The sequence below is a fragment of the Chrysochloris asiatica genome, unplaced genomic scaffold (genome assembly GCF_000296735.1).
Source record: "Chrysochloris asiatica unplaced genomic scaffold, ChrAsi1.0 scaffold00039, whole genome shotgun sequence".
NCBI classification, from domain to species: domain Eukaryota; kingdom Metazoa; phylum Chordata; class Mammalia; order Afrosoricida; family Chrysochloridae; genus Chrysochloris; species Chrysochloris asiatica.
Window position 1 is genome coordinate 18,304,141 of NW_006408557.1, and position 19,081 is coordinate 18,323,221.

The 19,081-nt window shown below is 49.5% G+C and overlaps 1 protein-coding gene across 1 annotated transcript; it reads right to left on the reverse strand.

Annotated features, from left to right (window-relative positions):
• Positions 1-315: 315 nt before the first annotated feature.
• Positions 316-15,372, reverse strand: BPIFB3 (BPI fold containing family B, member 3). Its single transcript, XM_006860766.1, has 15 exons — positions 15,258-15,372; positions 14,549-14,705; positions 13,710-13,814; positions 13,193-13,333; positions 11,894-11,957; positions 9,011-9,071; positions 8,181-8,272; positions 7,878-8,057; positions 7,062-7,115; positions 5,230-5,400; positions 4,300-4,367; positions 2,633-2,675; positions 1,919-1,982; positions 1,178-1,254; positions 316-345 (listed from the first exon to the last, which is right to left on the reverse strand). The coding sequence occupies exons 1-15, from the start codon at positions 15,370-15,372 to the stop codon at positions 316-318; spliced, it is 1,422 nt and encodes a 473-aa protein (XP_006860828.1).
• Positions 15,373-19,081: the final 3,709 nt, after the last annotated feature.

The following is a 19,081-nucleotide window of genomic DNA, read 5'->3' on the forward strand; positions in this document are numbered from 1 at the left end:
AGACAGAGACCCAGGCAGCCCCTGTATGACTGGGGAAGAAACCAGCCAGGAGGTACTGAGATAGGGAAGCAGTTTATTGATAACTCAAGACTTGTCACTGAGGCTCTAGGAGGCAAAATTCTATAACTAGACCTGCAGTCCCCACCCAGATGGGTGCAGAGTCGCAGGGTCAGAGTTCCTGGGTAGGCCTGGTGGAGAGGGGATGCGGATGCTGTCACCAACATGGATTAGAGACTGGAAGGGAAATGGAGGCAGAGTGGGCAGTGGGCAGGATTCTGGACATCAACAGGGAGGGCTGGTGGCCACCTCTCAGACTCAGGACTTCACAGTCAGCACAATGGCATTCTGCAAGGAGCAAGAGTTCCCTGTTTTATTCAATGAGTCCTTGTGCTCAACACCTCTGTCACATCCTATCCCAGCAGTCAGCTCTGTCCCATCCGCACTCCCAACCCCACCCTGTGGTGACCACTATATCTGAAATCCAGAAAGTACTCATTAAATGTCTAGTAAATGGATGCATGGATGAGTGGATGGATGGATAGATGGATGGATGGATGGATGGATGGATGGATGGATGGATGGATGAATAAATGATACCTGCTATAGGGCAAGTTGACTTTAAGACTTATGGTTGTTGTGTGCCATCAAGTCGGTTCAGGCTCATGGAGACTCAAATTCAAATTCTATTTCTGCTGCTAATTTACTGTGTGACTTGGGCCATTAATCTGACTTCCATTAAACTTAGTCTTTGTCTGAAAAATTACCTACCTCCCAGAGCCGTACCAAGACTCATAGTTGTCATAGTTATACTGAGCAAGACAAAGTGTCATGATAGATTAGTCATGTCTGCCACAGGCACAAGATAAAGCAAAGACAGTCTGTGTATTTGCCACCTCTAGAAAGAGGTAATTGGGATTCTATGAGAATCTGAGATTCTATCCTTATAGACCAGAGCATATGTGTCTGAATTCAATCAGAAAAAACTCTGTAATTAATTGGTAATGTCTGCCATGGGCAAGGAAGACGTGAGAGCACACATACCATGTGTTTGCCATTCCCAATTTAAGTACTTTGTACATTTCTAGCAGGTGCCCATCAGAAGATGAGACAGACTTTCGCTCATGGATTTCAAGCAGAGCCCTTTGTAAGCAAACCAAAGGCCACATCTGGAACTCACCTCTATGATTTCCAGGACTGCATTGGCGAAATTGACATTAAGGACCTTAGGCAGGGGGATTCCAACATCCAGATCCACTGTGAAGAGGGAATGGTTGAAAGCAAATGTGTATGGGGACTCAAAGTGGGGCCTGGTGATTTGTTACTACCACTTTCCTCACGTCAACTATTTCTGTTTGGGGACTCAGTTACCTATTGGAAAACTCTGATTCATAATTCCCAAACAAAAATGCCCCACCATTGCCATCACTGGCTCCCCTCAGCAAAGCTTACTTGAGGCTTCCTCAGCCCCTTGTGCATTCTTGCTCACCTATAGTCCAATCGTTTGTTCATATAACTATTTCCCACTGGATGTGAGTTTGAGGACAGGATCCAAGTTCGACCCATCTCAAAACCTACAGTCCAGCATGATGTAGGTACTAAAAATGTTGTTTGAAAGAAACCATTGTTGCCATGGTTTAAGTATCTTAGCAATTGCAGTGAGGAGGGCAAATCCCTCTCTAGCTTCAGTGTCTCTATCAGAACAATGAAGTTATTGTTGATAAATGTTATCGAGTTGGTTCCCACTCATAGTGATCCAGTATAGAGTTTCTGAGGAGTGGCTGATGAGTTTGAACCACTGACCTTGCAGTTAGCAGTCTAGTATTTATCCTATAGCACCACTTCAGGACTCCAGAACAATGAAGAGAGGGAATAAATTAAGCAATCCCAAATTCAGAATACAGGAAAGCTTTATCCATACCATTGAGCTTCGGCACGTATGCAGCCCGAATAACATCACTGAGCCATTCTTCTAAGCGGGATGCCTGCAATAGTGCACATGGAGGACTTCATAGGGAGCAGTTTACCCCATTCCAGAGGTCCAGCTCCCCCACCCTGTCCTAAATCTGAGGACATAGCTCCAGGTGGCTGTCCACCCATCACCCCAAAGATGACTCATTGATTTATGCCAATATCAGCCTTGGTCACACACACATGGAAAAGGTTCCTTCCTAGAGGAAGGAAGGGTCTCCAGGGCCTGAAATGGAACAGTATCTGACAAAGAGAGATGATGTGCCCATCTCTCATAGAACCCTGTGACATTTGGCCTTCGAACTCAGTCATTTTAGAGACCCTTAGAATGTTCTAGAACCTGAACTTCAGAACTGTGAGAGAAACAAGAACCTCAGGCCTTTGTCAGGCTCTGAAATTTAAGAGATTTCTGAATTTGGAAAACTTGTTACTTGTATAAAGTTTCAGAAATTTGGACTTTTGAGGTTCTAGATGTTTATAGCTTGGTGAACTTCTAAAACCTTGGTGAGATTCTCTTTCTTCAATGCTCACTGTTTTACACAACCACACAGACCTGCCCTGATATTTGTCCACTCTAGGCTTGTTCGGGCTGAGTCCAAACTCAGGCCAACTCCACTATATGAACCACAGTTCACCCCACCTGAGCACCCTCCCAGGGACTTACATCAAAGGCATGGGCAAACGAGGAGGCCAGCTTGACATTAAGCCTAATGGAAAGAAGAGAGATGTTCAGAGTCCTGGTTCCTACCACCACCTGTTAAGAATTTCCCTGTTCCCTCACAAACTCCACCCTCAACATGCCCCAACCATAGCTCACAGGCACTAGGAAATAAGCCCAACTCTGCCTCCAACCAGCCTCAACTCAAAGACTCATTTTTCCCACCTATAAAATGGATCTGGAGGCATCTAACCTCCCTGCGACTCCACAGTCTGACTCCCTGCTGTCTGACCCTAGGCCAGTGACTGAACCTCTCTGAGCCATCTTCCCCCAGACTGGACACAGAGCATCCTGCATACAGCAGGCACTCAATAAAGAAAGTCCTCACCCAGGGGATTACAGCTGGCCCTAGTGCAGGTCCAGGACTGGACCAGAGTTGGACATAGGTGTTCACCTCCTGAAGGACTGAGGCCAGAACTGTCTGTTCCCAAGAAGAAGGAGATTATCCCCAGCGGAGGGCAGGGGCCTCTGTCCAAGAGTAGAGATTGGGTAACAGTGGAACCAAATGGGGAGCAGAAAAAGCCCAAGGAGCCTGGGGAACACTGGCATGGGGTCAGGTAAGCACTGGGTGCTGATGGCTCAAGACCAGCAGATCCCAGAGACGCTTGGGAAAGCCCTTGCATCCAGGATACCAGGCCATGGTGGGAGCACTGGATCTGCTGGATGCCACAGACAGCCTGGTAAATGAGCCAGGGTCTACAGCATACTTGGAAAACTGTAAAGTGCCATGTAGATGGAAGGAAGAATTGCTATTGGCCTCATCGCCTCGGTTACTAGGGAGCTTCAAAAAGTTCATGGAAAATGGAATGAAAAGATAAAGGAATTTTCCCACAAAATTTTTGAAGTCCTCCTCATATTACTAAGGAGCTCTGGTAGACTGGTGGTTACGAGTTGGACTGCTAACCTCAAGGTCAACAGTTGAAAACTACCAGCTGTTCCGTAGGAAAAAGATAAGGCTTTCAGCTCCTGTAAAGATTTACAGCCTTGGAAACCCTGTGCAGGATCACTATGCATCGGAATCGACTCCATGGCACACCACTACCACCATCTCATATTACTATTAACATAATGCCTAATTATTATTGTGGAGTCCTAGTGTGGTGTTGCAGGATATGTACTGGACCGTAAGTCAGTTTGAACCTCAAGGTCAGCTGTTCTAACCCACCAGTCACTCCTCGAAAACTCTATACAAGATCACTATGAGTCAGAACTGACTTGTCAGCACTTAACAACGAAGACAACAACAATTATCATGGTGATGGGAAGGGAGATCAGAGAAAGAACAAGTCACAAGATTAACAAAGGATTTTAGAATATTCCAGGCCAGTTAGCTCTGGGGTTAATAATCCAGGAGTCTGGACTCTATTCCTGTCTGGTTCATCTTCCAGGTCCAAATTTTGAGTAACAAGGGGTTGTAGTGGAAGAAGCCAGCACTGAGCCCCAGATGCCTCATCTGTAAAATAGGCTAACATGGTCCTCTCCCAGACAGGTCATGAAGGCAAAGCTGATGGTGATGAAACACATGGAATCTAAGTATTGCTGAATCATTGGGAGATGAGTCCTGCCAGTCCCTAATTCTTGTTCCTAAAGATGAGGTCCAGGGCCCACATTACCGCTCCAGAGACAGGGAGATGTGCAGCTTGGTAGCTGAGGGAGTGAGCTGGGCATTCAGAGTAATAACCTGCATGGAAAAAAATGGTCAGGTTACCGTGAAATTCAGCATAATGAGGCAAAAGGACATGTCCGCCTTGCAAAGAGTGGCCGACAGTGAATGTCCATCATCCAGCCCCTCCCTCACCCTTTCTGAGGCCCTACTGTGTATTATGTTTTGCACTGGACACTGGGGAGGTCATGTAAAGTTCCTGGTGTTCAAGAAACAGCATAAAATGTGAGGGCAACTGTTGTATCCAAGTAAATCTTGGGGCTGTGGAGCTTGGAGGAAGCACTCAGTTAAGCCCTTAGTGGAGGCAGAGGGACAGGAGAACCGGAATCTTGAAAGATGAGGAGTTATCCAGGGAAGCGGGGAAATGGTGCTCTGAACAGATAAAGGCAGGGAGATAGGGGAGAACTCCGAATAGACAAAGGCAGGGAGGTAGGATCTGCACAACCTCGACTAGCAGAGGCTAGGGTGTAGATGGGAAGGCCAAAGATGGGGCAGCCGGGCAGTGATTGTCAGAGTCAAGAGCTTGGTGACTGGAAGCCAGGACAGAGGGAGAGCAGGAGAAGGACCTGCCTCTGTCCATGTGTTTGGGAAAACTATTGGAGGGTGGGGTGGAAGGAACCTGAGGACTGTCTAAGAGAGAACTGAGCACAGAGGGACTGGAGAACAATTCCCAAGAGTCCAAGGGTGCAGAGTGGACAGGCCTCATGTCAGTTGGGTATGAGGTAAGGGAGTACATGGGACTCTAGGCAGCCCAGCTGAGGACAAGGGGCCCTTCCTATGCTATACAATGTGGGACTACCCCTCCTAAAGTTGAGAGGAATGGCCCTAGCAGCCTGAGGTGGGTCAGCCCCAACTCTAGGCCCATCTGTCAGCCACTCACCCCATTCAGCTCAAAGAGAGCTTCCGGAGTCCCTTTAGGGACATAAGATAGCACGTAGATGTCAGCTGGGATGGAGACTGTGGCCTTCTTGTTCTGCAGGATGACGGAGGGTACTTCCTTCACCCGCAGTGACAGCATGAGCTGCTGGCCTGGTGGCAACTTCCCCAGCGCCTGGAGAGAGGCAGGGCAGAGCATAGGATGGCTCAGGCAGTCAGCAGTCCCATGTCACTAACGTGACACCCTGAACCCCAGAAGCCTGTCGCTCTGCTCTGGTGGGGAGACACCAATCCACAGAAGCACTGTATCCTAACCCTCTGTCTCAGGGTCAAAGTCCTCACCCAGGCCTTTGAGGTCCTATGGGACCTGTCACTGCCCTCTTCTCAAACCTCACCTACCTCCACTGTCCTCTTCTTCTCTTCTCTGGCCTCACTGGCCACCTTGCTCACCATTCCCCTAGCCTACCTGGCAACTCCCACCTCAGGGCCTTTGCACTTGCTATTCCCACTATCTGGAATGCTCACTCTCAGATACCACATGACTCTAGGTCTCTGTCTCAATGCCCCCTCCTCAGTGAGGTCTTGACACCACCCTCACACTCCTAATCTCCCTTCACCACTCTCTCCCCCACTTCCTGTCACTGTTCATAGTCTACTAACTTATCTGTTTGGTGATTATCGCCACTCAGAATGGCAGTTCCTAAACACAGGGGCTTTTTGTATACGTCTCGCCTTTTCCCCTTCTGCATCCTCAGCACCTAGTGCAGGTCCTGAGCCTCAGTAGGTGCTTGATAAATATTAGCTAATTGACAGAATGAATTATAAGATTAGGAAATTCTGAGACATAGAATCGCCACCCTCAGGACGCTTGTATGATGAAATTTAGGGGACAAGCCCAGGCTCTCAGAGTTGCAGTATCATAAAGACAAAATCACCTACTTCGTCCTCATGCGTCTGCAGAATTGGGAGCCACAGAACCAAGCGCTGAGGTTCTGGTGCTTGGAGGGCAGTGAGTGGAGAAAAAAAGCTTCAGCCTCCAATGACAAGGCCCCAGTTGTTGCATCCACATATCCCTGCCCTTCCTTTTCTGCCTCCCCTAAAATTCCTCTGCTATGTCATACCCTGCTCAATGTCTGAACCTCAATCAGCCCTTGTGTGTGGCTTACCGTGAGTGCCTTTGACTAGGGACTCCCAAGAATCTGAGGCCCCAAGCACACCCCACCATGGCTGCTATGAGTCACCGCCTCCAAAGACGTATAGCACTTGTCTTCTGCTTCCCTAAACCCTGCTGTCCCCTCCACCCATTCCAGTGGAAGCTCAGGCCCTCTGGGCTTCTCCCCGACCTTTATTAGAATCTGTTGTCTCACAAGGAGCTTGTAGTAATCATTTCATCTTCGATATGAACTTAGGTTCTCACAGCTGGAAAGTGGCTAGTCCAACTCCAGTTGAACAGATAAGAGAGCTGGGGCCAGGCCCTGTTGGCTTATAACGATCGATGCCTACCAGTCAAATCTCCCTGACTCTTCTCCCTTCTTTTCCTTTCCTAAGGCCAGTACCTGGGTGGGTCATATCTCTGGGACAGAGAAAACCAAGACCATGATAAAATAAGGCAGCTGAAGGAGAGGTCTGCCAAACCCTGGTTTTGCCTCTCCAAGCAAATCTGCTATCAAGAAAAACCATGCATCAGTCACGCACACTTTAGTGTGAATTTGTAATCAACAATTTAAACACAGGCTGCTTGAAGAGCTGTATTAAGAGACTGTGGAGTTGCATTCAGGATCATCAGATTTGCCCTGATCAAAGCCTATACCTCTCAAACATGAGAGGGTCACTCACCTCAGGGACCAAAGCTGCCAGGTCTGTGGTTGTCAATGGGACATTGTTGGGAACCTGGACCCAAAATCAAATGGGAGGAGGTATGAACACAGCAATAGGACAGGAATCTCTCGTCACTCACACACAGAGTAGTTCTGTCCACACACAATACCAATTATACACATGTCCCTGCAAACACCCAAGTTCATTCTACCGGCCATCAATCAATGATTGCTCACTATATGACAGGCACATGCTAAGGGCTTTTCATGCCCCTGCTCACTTCACCTTTACAACAGCTCAAAGAAGTGGATACTATGATTACCTCATTTGACAGGTGGAAATACTAAGTCTTATGCCCAGGGTCATACATCAGGTAACCTTTTAACCAGGAGTCTTTTAATCTCTCGACCAGAGCTCCCAAGCTGAAGGCCCAAGGACCAAATTTGATCCCAGGCAATTTTGCCTTTTAGCCAGACAGTATTTTCCAAAACTAAAGATTTGCTTCCAATACTTATAAATCTGGAAATCTCACATAAACTTGCTAATTTCTGGCTAAAGAGTTAGAAAATGTGGTCACACTGATCCAGTACCTCCTCCCATCAAGTGGCAGCCACACATGAGATGGGACACAGGTTCCCCTGGTTCACCTCATTCTGCCACCTGGCCAGTCCTTGAACCCAAAAACTACACATGTCAACTTCTCAGAACAGACCTGCACTCCCAGAAAAAGCACACAGACATACTTGCTCCTGGTCAGAGGATTCCCAGACATTCAGCCAACACTCAGTTGTCACCCACTGTCCCCATTCCAGCGCCCCCTGCTGCCGCACTCACCTGCTTACTGGTGATGTCTATGTTGAGGGCACCATTGGTCTGCAGGAGCCCAAACACAGTGTTGAAGAGGTACAGTGGCACGGTCACCTGGGATGTGTGGTCCTCCTTGGGGGGGACCTTGACGGGCGCGGGGGGCTTGGGGAAGTCAATGATATCACCAGCTGCGCTCTTTATGATGGGCTGCACGTGCAGGAGACAGGATATGGGAAGGTCTCAGGGCTGCTCACCCACCAAGCCAAGACCTAGCATCCCTTGTGTGCCCCCTCCTCCCCAGCTTCAGGCAAAGTCTCCACAGACACTCACATTAATATCCAGCTCTATGTACTGGTTGGAGATGAGAGGCAGTGTAGCCAGAGAGAATTCCACGGACCCAAGAGCCCCAAGCGGCACCAGGCCTGCATGGGGCAGCAGTAGGGGAAGGGATAAGAGAAAGAATCCATGATAATAGCAAATCACATTTAAAGGAATAGCATCTATTTCCAGTTATCAAAATGCCCAGCACTGTGCTAAGTAAGGATCCACTTAAATATTTCATGCCATTGTCATTCCATTTTACAGATAAGAAAAGTGAGGCTCAAGCAAAGGAATTCACCAACCAGGGCCATCCAAACCAGAGGGACAAAGCTGGGATTCAAACCTAGGTCTGCCTGTCCTTCAGAGCTGGAGCCAGTAACCATGTTGCTGCCCTGCCTGTCTACTGTGACACCACAGACAGTGACATAGTAGCACCAAATCCCCTATCCTTACTCCACTGTGCCTTCCTAACCTTTCCAGAGTCCTCTGGTGAACATGAACTACATCTGAGTGTCCACAGGGCACAGGGAGACTGAGGCCTGCTGTGTCTTTCCGCTCCAGCTCTACAGGCCTCAGTCATCTTGCCTATTCAGTGAAGACGTCAGTAATCCGCGACAGATACACTGCAGGTGCTCAGTAAATGCTGGCCCGGAGCACTGACCTCAACTCAGGGTTCCACCATTAGACCTTCTCAAATTGGCACCCTCATCAGCGTGAGAAGGAAGAGACAGTGCCAGAGTTCTGCCCTTTTCCACTTCCTTTGGGATCCCCACCCCCTTGGCAATGGGAGGGAGGGGAAGGGAATGGGGTACAGAAAAAAGGGTTGGGTCTCAACTTACTCAGCGCACAACTCAGAAGCTCATTCACCACGCCAAGCACGCTGTCCACCACGGGGCAGAGCTATGTCGGAGAAGACAGACATGGCAAGAGAAACAAAAGTGAACCCCAGCTTGGCACAGCGGGCAGCTGCATGTCCTTTCAATGATTTGGTATGTGGTCCCAGGGACCAACCAAGGCAATGTGGAATGTGAACACTAGTGAGGGGCAAGGTATGAGGCAAGGGAGGAGCAGGAGTGCAAGCTTTGGCTTGAAATCTCAGAAGACAGAGTGACGGGTACATAGGGCCAGGGCCCCCAAGTCCTGCTTCCCTTGGTTGCATGAGCCCCATCAGGAAACCAAAAAATAATACTAGGGGCTGACACGTTTCAGAGGCTATCTAGGGTATAAGGACAAGGCTGTCTCTCAGAGGGGGCTAAGGTTCCCTCTGAGGTCTCAGGCCCCTCCTGCCAGGTGGGCATGGGGAGTCCAGAGCCCTAGGGTTCCCTGAAACTCCTAGAATTCAGGAGCCCCAGTAGACAACTCCTCACCTGGCTCTGTAGATTCCCCCACCCACACCACTGTGTGTTCACAGAAAACCTCTTTGCCAGGAGAACCAGGGAACCAACTTCCAGTTCCATGCGTATGGGGATCACAGAGTCAATTCCACAGTCCACCAGAATCCAGACACAGACCCTGAGAAGATAGGCAACTTGCTCAAGTCATACAGCTGTTTGCCAGAAACAGGAGGACTTTTAGAACCCCAAACCAGGGTCTCTGGAGTCAAGCACATTACAAAGTTGAGAGAAGAAGGCCAGAGATGCTGTGCTGGCCAGAGGCAGCAACCCCCCTTGGCGCCACCTGTGTATGACCTGCAGGAAGAAGGCTCCAAGGTGGCTGAATCCGCTTAATTGCACAAGAGAAGCCAAAGATCCAGATTGTTAAGAAAAATCTGCAATCTCTAAATGTTGGCAGTGAACTCTTATTTTAAAACCTCTTTCAGGCCACACAAAAACCGTCTTCCAGCCAATTTTCCCAAGGACCCGAGGAGTTAAGAGCTGTGGTTTGAACACACTCACACCCCTTTGTTGAAAGTCACCTGAGTGTTTGGGCAGAGGCCCCTGCTGGGAGCTTCCCACTTCTACTAAATGCCTTCAAGTCCCAGGAGGTTCTGCCAACCCTCTCTCCATCCCTGCCAGCCTCACAGCAGAAGTTCTTCCCAAGGACCAAGGGGGGTGAGGGAGCCCAGTGTGATGCCCCCTGCAAGCTGTGTGGCTCCAGAAAAGCCCTGCCCACTCCAGCCTCATCAAAAGCAGGGCTAAGCTAGGCCAACTTTTGTAAAGTTTGGTTTAATTATAATTAATTTCTGAAGGCTTAACTAATTACTGTGGCTGTTAACTGCCGTCGAGTTGGTTCCAACTCATGAGATCCTGTATAGTATTTCCAAGGACTGGCCGGAGGATTTGAAATACCTACAGTATGGTTCAAGGAGCTCTGGTAGCATAGTGATTACAAATCGGGCTGTGAACCTTAAGGTCAGCAGCTGCTCAGCGGGAGAAAGATAAGGCTTTCTGTTCCTGTAAAGATTTACAGCCTCGGAAACCCTGTACCGGGTCGCTATGAGTCGGAACCGACTCCACGGCACACAACAACAACAGTCTGGTTCAAATCGACATGGCAGTTGAGTGCTTATCCTGCAGCACCACACCAGGATTCATTAATGGTGGTGGTGTGCCGTGGAGTCGATTCCGACTCATAGCGACCCGGTACAGGGTTTCCGAGACTGTAAATCTTTACAAGAACAGAAAGCCTCATCTTTCTCCCACAGAACGGCTGGTAGTTTCAAACTGTTGACCTTGAGGTTAGCAGCCCGATTCATAACCACTACACTATTGAGCTGCTAACCAAACGGTTGGTAGCTTGAACCTACCAGCCACTCCACAGGAGAAAGATCAGTCTGGCTGTTCCCGTGAAGATTTACAGCCTCAAAAACCCTGTTATTAAGTGCCATGGAGTCATTTTGGACTCATAGAGACCCTGTAAAGGGTTTCAAAGGAGTTGCTGGTGGGTTTGAACCACTGATCTTGTGGTTCACAGTCCAGTGCTGATCCTATGGCACCATACCTATGGAGCAGTTCTATTCAGTTTTATAGGCTCTGAATACACAACTATGAGTTGGATTTGGTTTTTGGTTAATATACACATCATATATGATTTTCTAGATGTTAAGTGAATCACTTTGTTGTTGTTGTCAAGTGCCGTCGAGTTGGCGCCGACCCATAGTGACCCTGAACAGGATTTCCAAGGAGCAGCTGGTGAGCTTGAACTGCCGACCATGCAGTTCAAACTGACTTTGCAGTCCAGTGCATTAACCCACAACGCCACACCAAGACTCCGTGAATCACTTTAAAAGGAGTTCATTTCAAGCTAATTTCAAGAAAAATTCAAATCAATACAAGTGGCAAAAATAGAAATAAACCAAATTCTAAGTAGAACAGCTATATGGGATTCCCAAGGCTGTGAAACTTCATGGAAGTTAACTGCCACCTCTCTTTCCCACAGAGCAGCCTTTTTATTAGCAGCTGGGTGCTTTAACCACTGTGCCACCAGGGATCCTTACAAATAAAACAAGGGGGTGGGGAGGGACTTGAATTTGGGACCCAGTCCTTCTGGAGCTTAAATTCAGGACTCAGAGGCCTAGGGACCAGGCCCAGCGGTAGACACAAAGGTGGCAGCCCAGGGGACTGATGGGCAGGTCAGGATGGGGTTACCCAGGGGTGTGAAAAGGAAATGCAGCCTAATCCGGTTTTACATCAGGTTGTAGGGGGTAGTGTGGAGAACAGCCCAGGGGGAGGAGAGCAGACTTGGCCTGCTTGTGGGGGGCAGGAGGTCGGGCCCACACTCACCAGTCCCGGCAGCATTTTGAAGACTGTCTGTTCCACGATCCCAAAGAGTGGAGCAGGCAGCAGCCTGGACAGAGAGAGGTGTGAAGGGGGCATTACTGTGGGGGAGGCAGCACCAACCCGGATGATAGAGGACAGGGAAGGGTGGATGCTGGAGGCTCTGCATTTCTCCCATCTCCTCTCTTGGTGGAGACTAACTGGGGCTTTGGGTTTAAATGTGGCCATGGCCTTGGGAGTTCCTTCCCCAACTGGCTTCAGTTTCCCTATCTGCACAATGCTCATCTCAGAGTTGTTGCTGCAGATATTAAATGGAGCTTGGTCATTATACATTCAATCTGTGCTCAACAAGTCTTTTCCCCTTGTCTCCCCCAACATTTATTAACAAGTGACATATGTGCCTAGATAGCACCTGGCTTGGAGTAAAAGCTCAATAATTATTTGTTGAAGGAATGAATCAGTGAATGAGGGGGTGGTCTGAGGATGGGTCACATGTGTTTGAGATCATGGAGTACAGGGTTTGGCAGCAAACACATGATCACTAATACTGAGTACCAATACCACCTTGGTCTCTGCTCTCTCCAGCACAGCGGAGTAGAATGCAGCTACTGGAATTTAAGGAGCCCGGAGACTTGATCTGACACCGGCTTAGTAAGGTGCTCCTGAACTCACCAGCAACAGGAATATTTAACCTGGCTCACTCTGTTCTTAGGAACCAATAACAAGCCATCTGATTACCTCTTATTGCCCAGGGCCAACCCAGCAAAGACTGGGGTGATGGACAGTATAGGACACTCCATCTGGAGTGTAGATACTAATGGGGAGATGTATGGTGTACGGCAAGAGAAGGGGCAGGTGGGACTGGAGGTGGGTGTACAATGAATGCAGGGGGACAGTCTTGGACCTGTCTCTCCAGCCAGACTAGCCCCATCTCCATTCCTGATTCCGACTCCACCCCTGACTCAGACTCAACAGAAATATATGGAAGGGTGGTGGGTCCTGATGCAGAGCAACTCCCCAACATCAAATCCAGGCCCTCATTAAACAGATGGGGCACTCAGACTCAAATGGAGAAGGCTTCACACAGCGAGTCAGGGGCAGAGCTGAGCGGTCTGATGTGTCAGAAAAGGGAGGTGCCTGAGGGTGAGTGGCACAGACTCGAAGTGGATCTAGAGACCTTGTCTTTAGGGACCTGGGCAGGGTGGTGTAGGTTCGTGGAGATTCTAGGAGACACCCCAGGTACACGGGCCTGATGAAACAGAGTGAGTCCGGAGCGCAGAGCACAGGTTCCAGCCTGCTACTCACCCCGACAGCAGGCTGATGTGGCCCAGGAGCGTGCTGCAGCTCTTGAGGACGAGAATGGGCGTGCCTCGCGAACTCACTCCCAGCCCCACCCGCGACGACACGTTCACCTCCACCTCCAACTGCAGAAGGCCCCCCAGGGGGCTGCAAGAGCGGATACTGAGGGCGTGGCCAGACCCCGGGCCCCGCCTCCAGGACCTGGCCCTGCCGCCCTCCCCTGGAGCAGCTCCCAGTCCTCCCAGCCCTAGTCCCCTCAGCCTCACCACCCATTATGCAAATCCCTGCGCCTCTTCCCCACCTCCTCTGTGGGACAGTAGGATAGAAGTCCCTGGAGGAGCAATGGGTAGAGACCTTGAAGGGGCAGTAGTGGGACGGAGTCCTAGGGGAGGGGGGAGTCTCTGAGGAAAAATTATATGAGTGGGACAACAGTGAGTTGGCGTGAGGACAGTAGAGTAACGGTCCCCAGTGTGGCAGGCGAGTGGGTGGGGAGCAAGACAGTGAGGTTATCAGAGCAACTCACCCGGAGCCATGCAGGCCCACCTTGGTGTGCAGGTTCAGCTGCACCCCGAACCCCGGCAAGAGCCTCAGAGACACCTTGGGCAGTGTGAGCTCCTCGATCTTCAGCCTGGAGTGGAGGTCAAGGGCAGAGTCTTCAGTGCAGCCACTCCCAGACCAAATAAGGCCCAGGTTGTCTAGAGTGTGCATACACACACACACACACACACACACCCTTACCGCCTCTAACCCACAGAACTAAGTGTGGGTCATGGGTCAGTTACTTCACCTCTCTGGGTCTCAGCTTCCTCATCTGTAAAGTGGGCTGATGCTAGTACCCAATTACAGGGCTGTTTGTTGCAAAGACAACCTCAGATGATGCAGGTACAGCAGCTGGTCAGGCAGGAGCTCAGTAAAACCCACACCATCGTCATCTTCTCCTATGGCCTTAGTCCCAGTTCAGCCTCTGCCTTGATCATTTCTCCCCACCCCCCACTTAGGCTTACACAAGCAAACCCCAGAAAACTTGAGGCAGGGAAGGGGATACAAAGGGATTAGGCAGGATAGGGCTCTTTTGAGCAGAGACACTCTGGAGGTGAGGGATGGTGCCCAGAGAGACTAAGCAACTTGCCCCAGGTCTGGAACTGACCCCAGACCTGAAACTCAACCACATTGGCACACTCTATTGTTGTCTTGCCAGGCACACAGTGAACTTGATATCTTCAAACCCAGATCCTGAGATTCCCTGTCAAGCCCCGACCCCTTCCCCATCCACCCTGATCCCTCCACTGCCTGCTAACAAGTTAGAATTGTCAATCCTTTATTTAGTCATTGTAGCAAAGAGACCCCACCGCAGGAACTCACCCAGAAAGCTTCCCAACGACGCCAAAAACCCCTCCATTGCTCAGCAGGCCGCCTCCTCCGAGCAGCCCTCCTGAGCCCAGGATGCCGTGGTTCACAGATGTGACCGTCCCCAGCACATTCTGCAGAATGGGCCCCCCGACCAGCGAGTTCTGGATGGCTGCAGAGAGGGCGGAGATATGAAGGTGGACTGTGGCAGTTTCTCTGTTCCTCTGAGTCTCGGTGAGGCCCCATTTTTAATGGAACTGACCCAGAGGTCACATTCAAACAGTGGAACCCACAGAGTCTGTTCTGCAGGGCAGGCGGCCACCCACTGGCTGAGACATGGAAGATACTCAAAAAGTGTTTGAATAAAAAAAATGAACTGCAATGACAATCCCTTCATATTACAGATGGGGAAACTGAGTCCCAGAGAGGGGCAGGGACTTGTCCAAAGTCACACAGCAGTCACACTGGGTTGCAGCTGCCCTGAAACACTGAAGGAAGAGCAGAACCAGAGAGGCATGATTAAGAGGGAGAAGGCAACACCCCCCTCACCTGGGTGCACCCCTGGCCTACCTCTGTGAGGCCTGTGAGAAGAACAAAATGAAAGGGACTTCTCTGTGGAGGTGGGAGGATGATTCCCTTTGCTTATGATTCCATTTTCCATGAACTTCTTGAAGTTCTATCTATTCCAGCCAACCCCTTCACAAACTGCCCACCTCTGACTCACCTTTGCCGAGCTCATCCTTGTCGATCCGAGCGAGGGTGCCCACTGTCTCAAGCAGTCCCTGGCATGGAGTCATTAGACCCCAGAGAAGAAGCAGGGACCACACACCCAACATCATCAACCACACACCTATAAAGGAGTAGAACCAGGAGTTCTAAGACCCAAGCCTTATGCTTCCTTTCTTTCCCCTTCATCAACCTGGGGCTCCCCGTCCCACCTGGCACAGCCCAAGTCCAGCTTCACTCCCAGAAAAGCCCTCTCCATCCAAATGCAAGCCGTGCTAACACGTGTGCAGCACAGTAGAGCTTTCATCGCGTTCTGCTGCCTACAGTCAGTGTGCTCTTTTAGCTTTCCCCTCCTTGCATCCCATTTTATAGATGGGAAAACTGATCTAGAAAGAGGAACAAAGACTTGACCAAGGCCACAGAGTTGATCAGTGACCAGGTGAGAATTCAAGCCCGAGTCCATCATTCAGTCCGATGGAGTCGTGTCCAAGGTCTTCGGTTGAGCCTGGGCTGTTCTCCGGAGGAAGAGTTACAGAGGGGTGGCCCCTTCTAAGACAGCAAGTCAGGAGCTTTATTTCCTGGACCTGTTTCCCTGTTGGCTCACAAGGCCATTTCAGAAGGCGTGGCTGATAACACTTAGACTTAACATGTCCTGTCATACTGTCTTTTCCTTCCCCGCCTCCAGCTCCAATGTTGTTGGAGAAAGGAATGGGATGGGAAGCAAGAGATTTTTTTTTTTTTTTTTAAGCCAAGAATCATGACTAATTTACTAATTTCAGAGAGTGGGATATTTCATTATGGAGTCCATATCTGCCCACTCAATCACACATCCATGTATCCCCACTTGTATCCCTGCTTAAACCCTTCAACGGCCCCTGCTGCTCTTGGGATAAAACCCAAGAACCTTGCCTTTACCCACAAGACCCTTGCGTGCCTCACTGACCTCCTTAGTTTTCCTCAAACATGCAAAGTTCTTTTCCACCTCAGGACCTTTGCACATGCTTTTTCTTCTATTAGGAAGGTTCTTCTCTTGGATCTTTGCATAACCAACTCTTCATCCTTCTGGTTCCAAATAAATGTCACCCCTCGGAGAAGACTCCTTCTTTCACTTGACTAAAGAAGGCTTCCTATCACTAAACATCACCCAGAGTGTTTCTTCTAAGGCACGTATCACAGTTTGCAAGTATGACTTATTTGTTTGAGTCCTTGTACATCATCTCTGTAAGCTCCCACAGGACAGGAACTGGATCTAGGACCTCCTACATGGTTGTGCATTCTATATGTTGGAGGAGGCACCTGAGAAGGGGCTATTGTTGGTGGTAGTTATTTGTTGTTACATGCCGTCAAATCAATTCCAACTCATAGAGACCCGATACAGGGTTCCCAGGGAGCAGTTGGTGGGTTTGAACTGCCAACCTTATGGTTTGCAGTCCAGTGCTCATCCTACGGCACCACACCAGGAATCTGTTGTCATTGGTAGTTGCTGTCAAGTCATTTCCAACACCTGGTAACCCCATGTGTGCATAGTAGAACTGCTTCTTAGGGCGTTCAAGGTTGTGACCTTTTGGAAGATCAATCAGGTCTGTCTCCTAACTCTTTGGAAGGGTTTGAATCGCCAACCTTTCTGCCAGTCAACAGGCACTTAAGCATTTGCATCACCCAGGGACCCTCTTAAAAAGAAAAGCGAGGATAGAATCCAGCTGCACTTCACGCTCCAGCCATTTGCCCTGGTGCAAGTTGTGTCTGCCTAAAGAGGGCACCTTTTCCTCATTTGCACAAAGGTGCCTTACAAATGAGCATCGTGACCACCAGTAGCAACCTTAGCCATTTCTTGTCTTATTTCAACCAGGTTCATTTCAAAGTGGCTACCTAGAGTCTCTAGGTCTCTCACAGAAGGAATTGTCCTCACAATGGGGGGACCAGTCAGTTTCTGTGGCTGACAGAAAACCAGGCCCCCCTCAAGCCCTGTCATAGCGTCTGTACCCAGCCCCTGCAGTCCTTCCATGACCTTGTACAACAACTTTTGCCTCTTTCTGGGTCTTGGTTTTTCCATCTGTAAAATGTTTTGTTTTGTTTTGTTTTTCCCCTCCTGTCACCCACTTCCCTCCTTGTTGTTGTTAAATGCAGTTAAAGTAGGTTCCAACTCAGAGAAACCCTGTACAGGGTTTCCTAGGTGCAGCTGGTGGATTTGAACTGCCAACCTTGCATTTTAAGCCAACCTTTCAGTCCAGTGCATTATCCCACAGCACCACACCAGAACTTCCTTCCTAGGGATGAATTTTATCTGTGCTCATTTTTCAGGTGGGGCGGCAGAAAGATCATAGGATCAAGAATGGAGAAGAGGGACGACGCTGGGCTGTTCAGGCTGCCTTACCCGCTCCTGCAGCTACTCAAGGGGTAGGTAGAGGCTCCCAACTGCTTGTTGGCTCCTCAGCCCACCAGTGCTCGGGGGCAGTCCTTATATGCCCACAGCAGCTCTGGGGACACAAAGGGGACATGCCCGCCAGAAACCCGTCAATGTGTCACATCAAGAAAATTGTGGTCTGCCCTGCGGGCCTGGACTAAGCCTTCCTTTTGGGGGAAGAGCGGCAGGGAGTGAGGGGCCTGGGGTCAGTGCCCAGAACTGGGGGCTGGGGTGGGGCTCTGCCACCTTCCTAATCAGCCACACCTATTGGGTCTCCCTCAAGACTTCCCTTAGAGCCACCCAAATGGCACAGAATCCAACCCACTCCTCCCCGCCTCCAACTGAGGCCTGGCATGGAAAGGCCCTCTTAGCTAAGTGGGGAGGGACACCAACTCCACCCCCACCTCCCAAGTGCTAGTGCCCCCGGACACCAGAGTAGGCTGCTTTTGTCCCCTTCCAGAGGCGGGTCCAGATGATGGTGGTTAGAAATCATTCATTCATTCTCTCATTCTGCAACAGATACTTATGACGTTCCGGGGATACAGCAGTGTGCAAGGGACAAACCCCCAGCCCTCAAGGAGCAATTTAAAATTTTCTAGTAACAACATTCAAAGAAAAGGCAAAATAAATAAATAAAATAAAACAGACAAAATGAATTTTAATAGAATATTTTATTTCATCCAGTATGCTCTGTGAGACACTGTAGAATGATCACTGGACTGCCACCACAGGGGCTGTGGTTGAAACCTACCAGTGGATCCTCAGAATCCCTGTAAAGGGTCGCTATGCAATGGAACGGACTCGACGGCATTCAACATGTCCAAATAATTGTCGTTTAGCATGTTGTTGTTGTTGTTATTGTTGTTAAGTGCCGTCAAGTCCGTTCCAACGCATAGCGACCCTGTATAGGGTTTCCCAGGAACTTCCGGTGAGCTTGAATCCCCAACTTTGCTGTTCAAACCAACGTTGCAGTCCAGCGCATTAACCCGCAGCACCACACCAGGACTCCTATAAAATTACTAATTAGCTACCTTCCATTCTTTTTCTTCATATCCACTCATACTAAACCTTCACTTGGACTCTACATTCCAAGCAATTGACCGTCATGTTGGACAGCGCATCTCTAAACAAACAATTGATCTTAAGGACAGAGTCGCACTGCCCCATATGGTTTCTGAGACTGTAAATCTATACAAAAGCAGACTGTCCCATCTTTCTCCCACTGAGCAGGCTTGAACCTCTGACCTTGTGGTTAGCATTTAACCCACTGTACCAAGAGGAAACAAATAGCACACTGTACAGTGAGTCAGAGCTGATGAGAAAGGAGAACAGAGGAGGGGGGCGTGGGGGGCTCCCATCTTTCAATATGGAGGCCAGGGATTACCTCATATTCAAGCAGGGGGTGATGTCGACCTAGA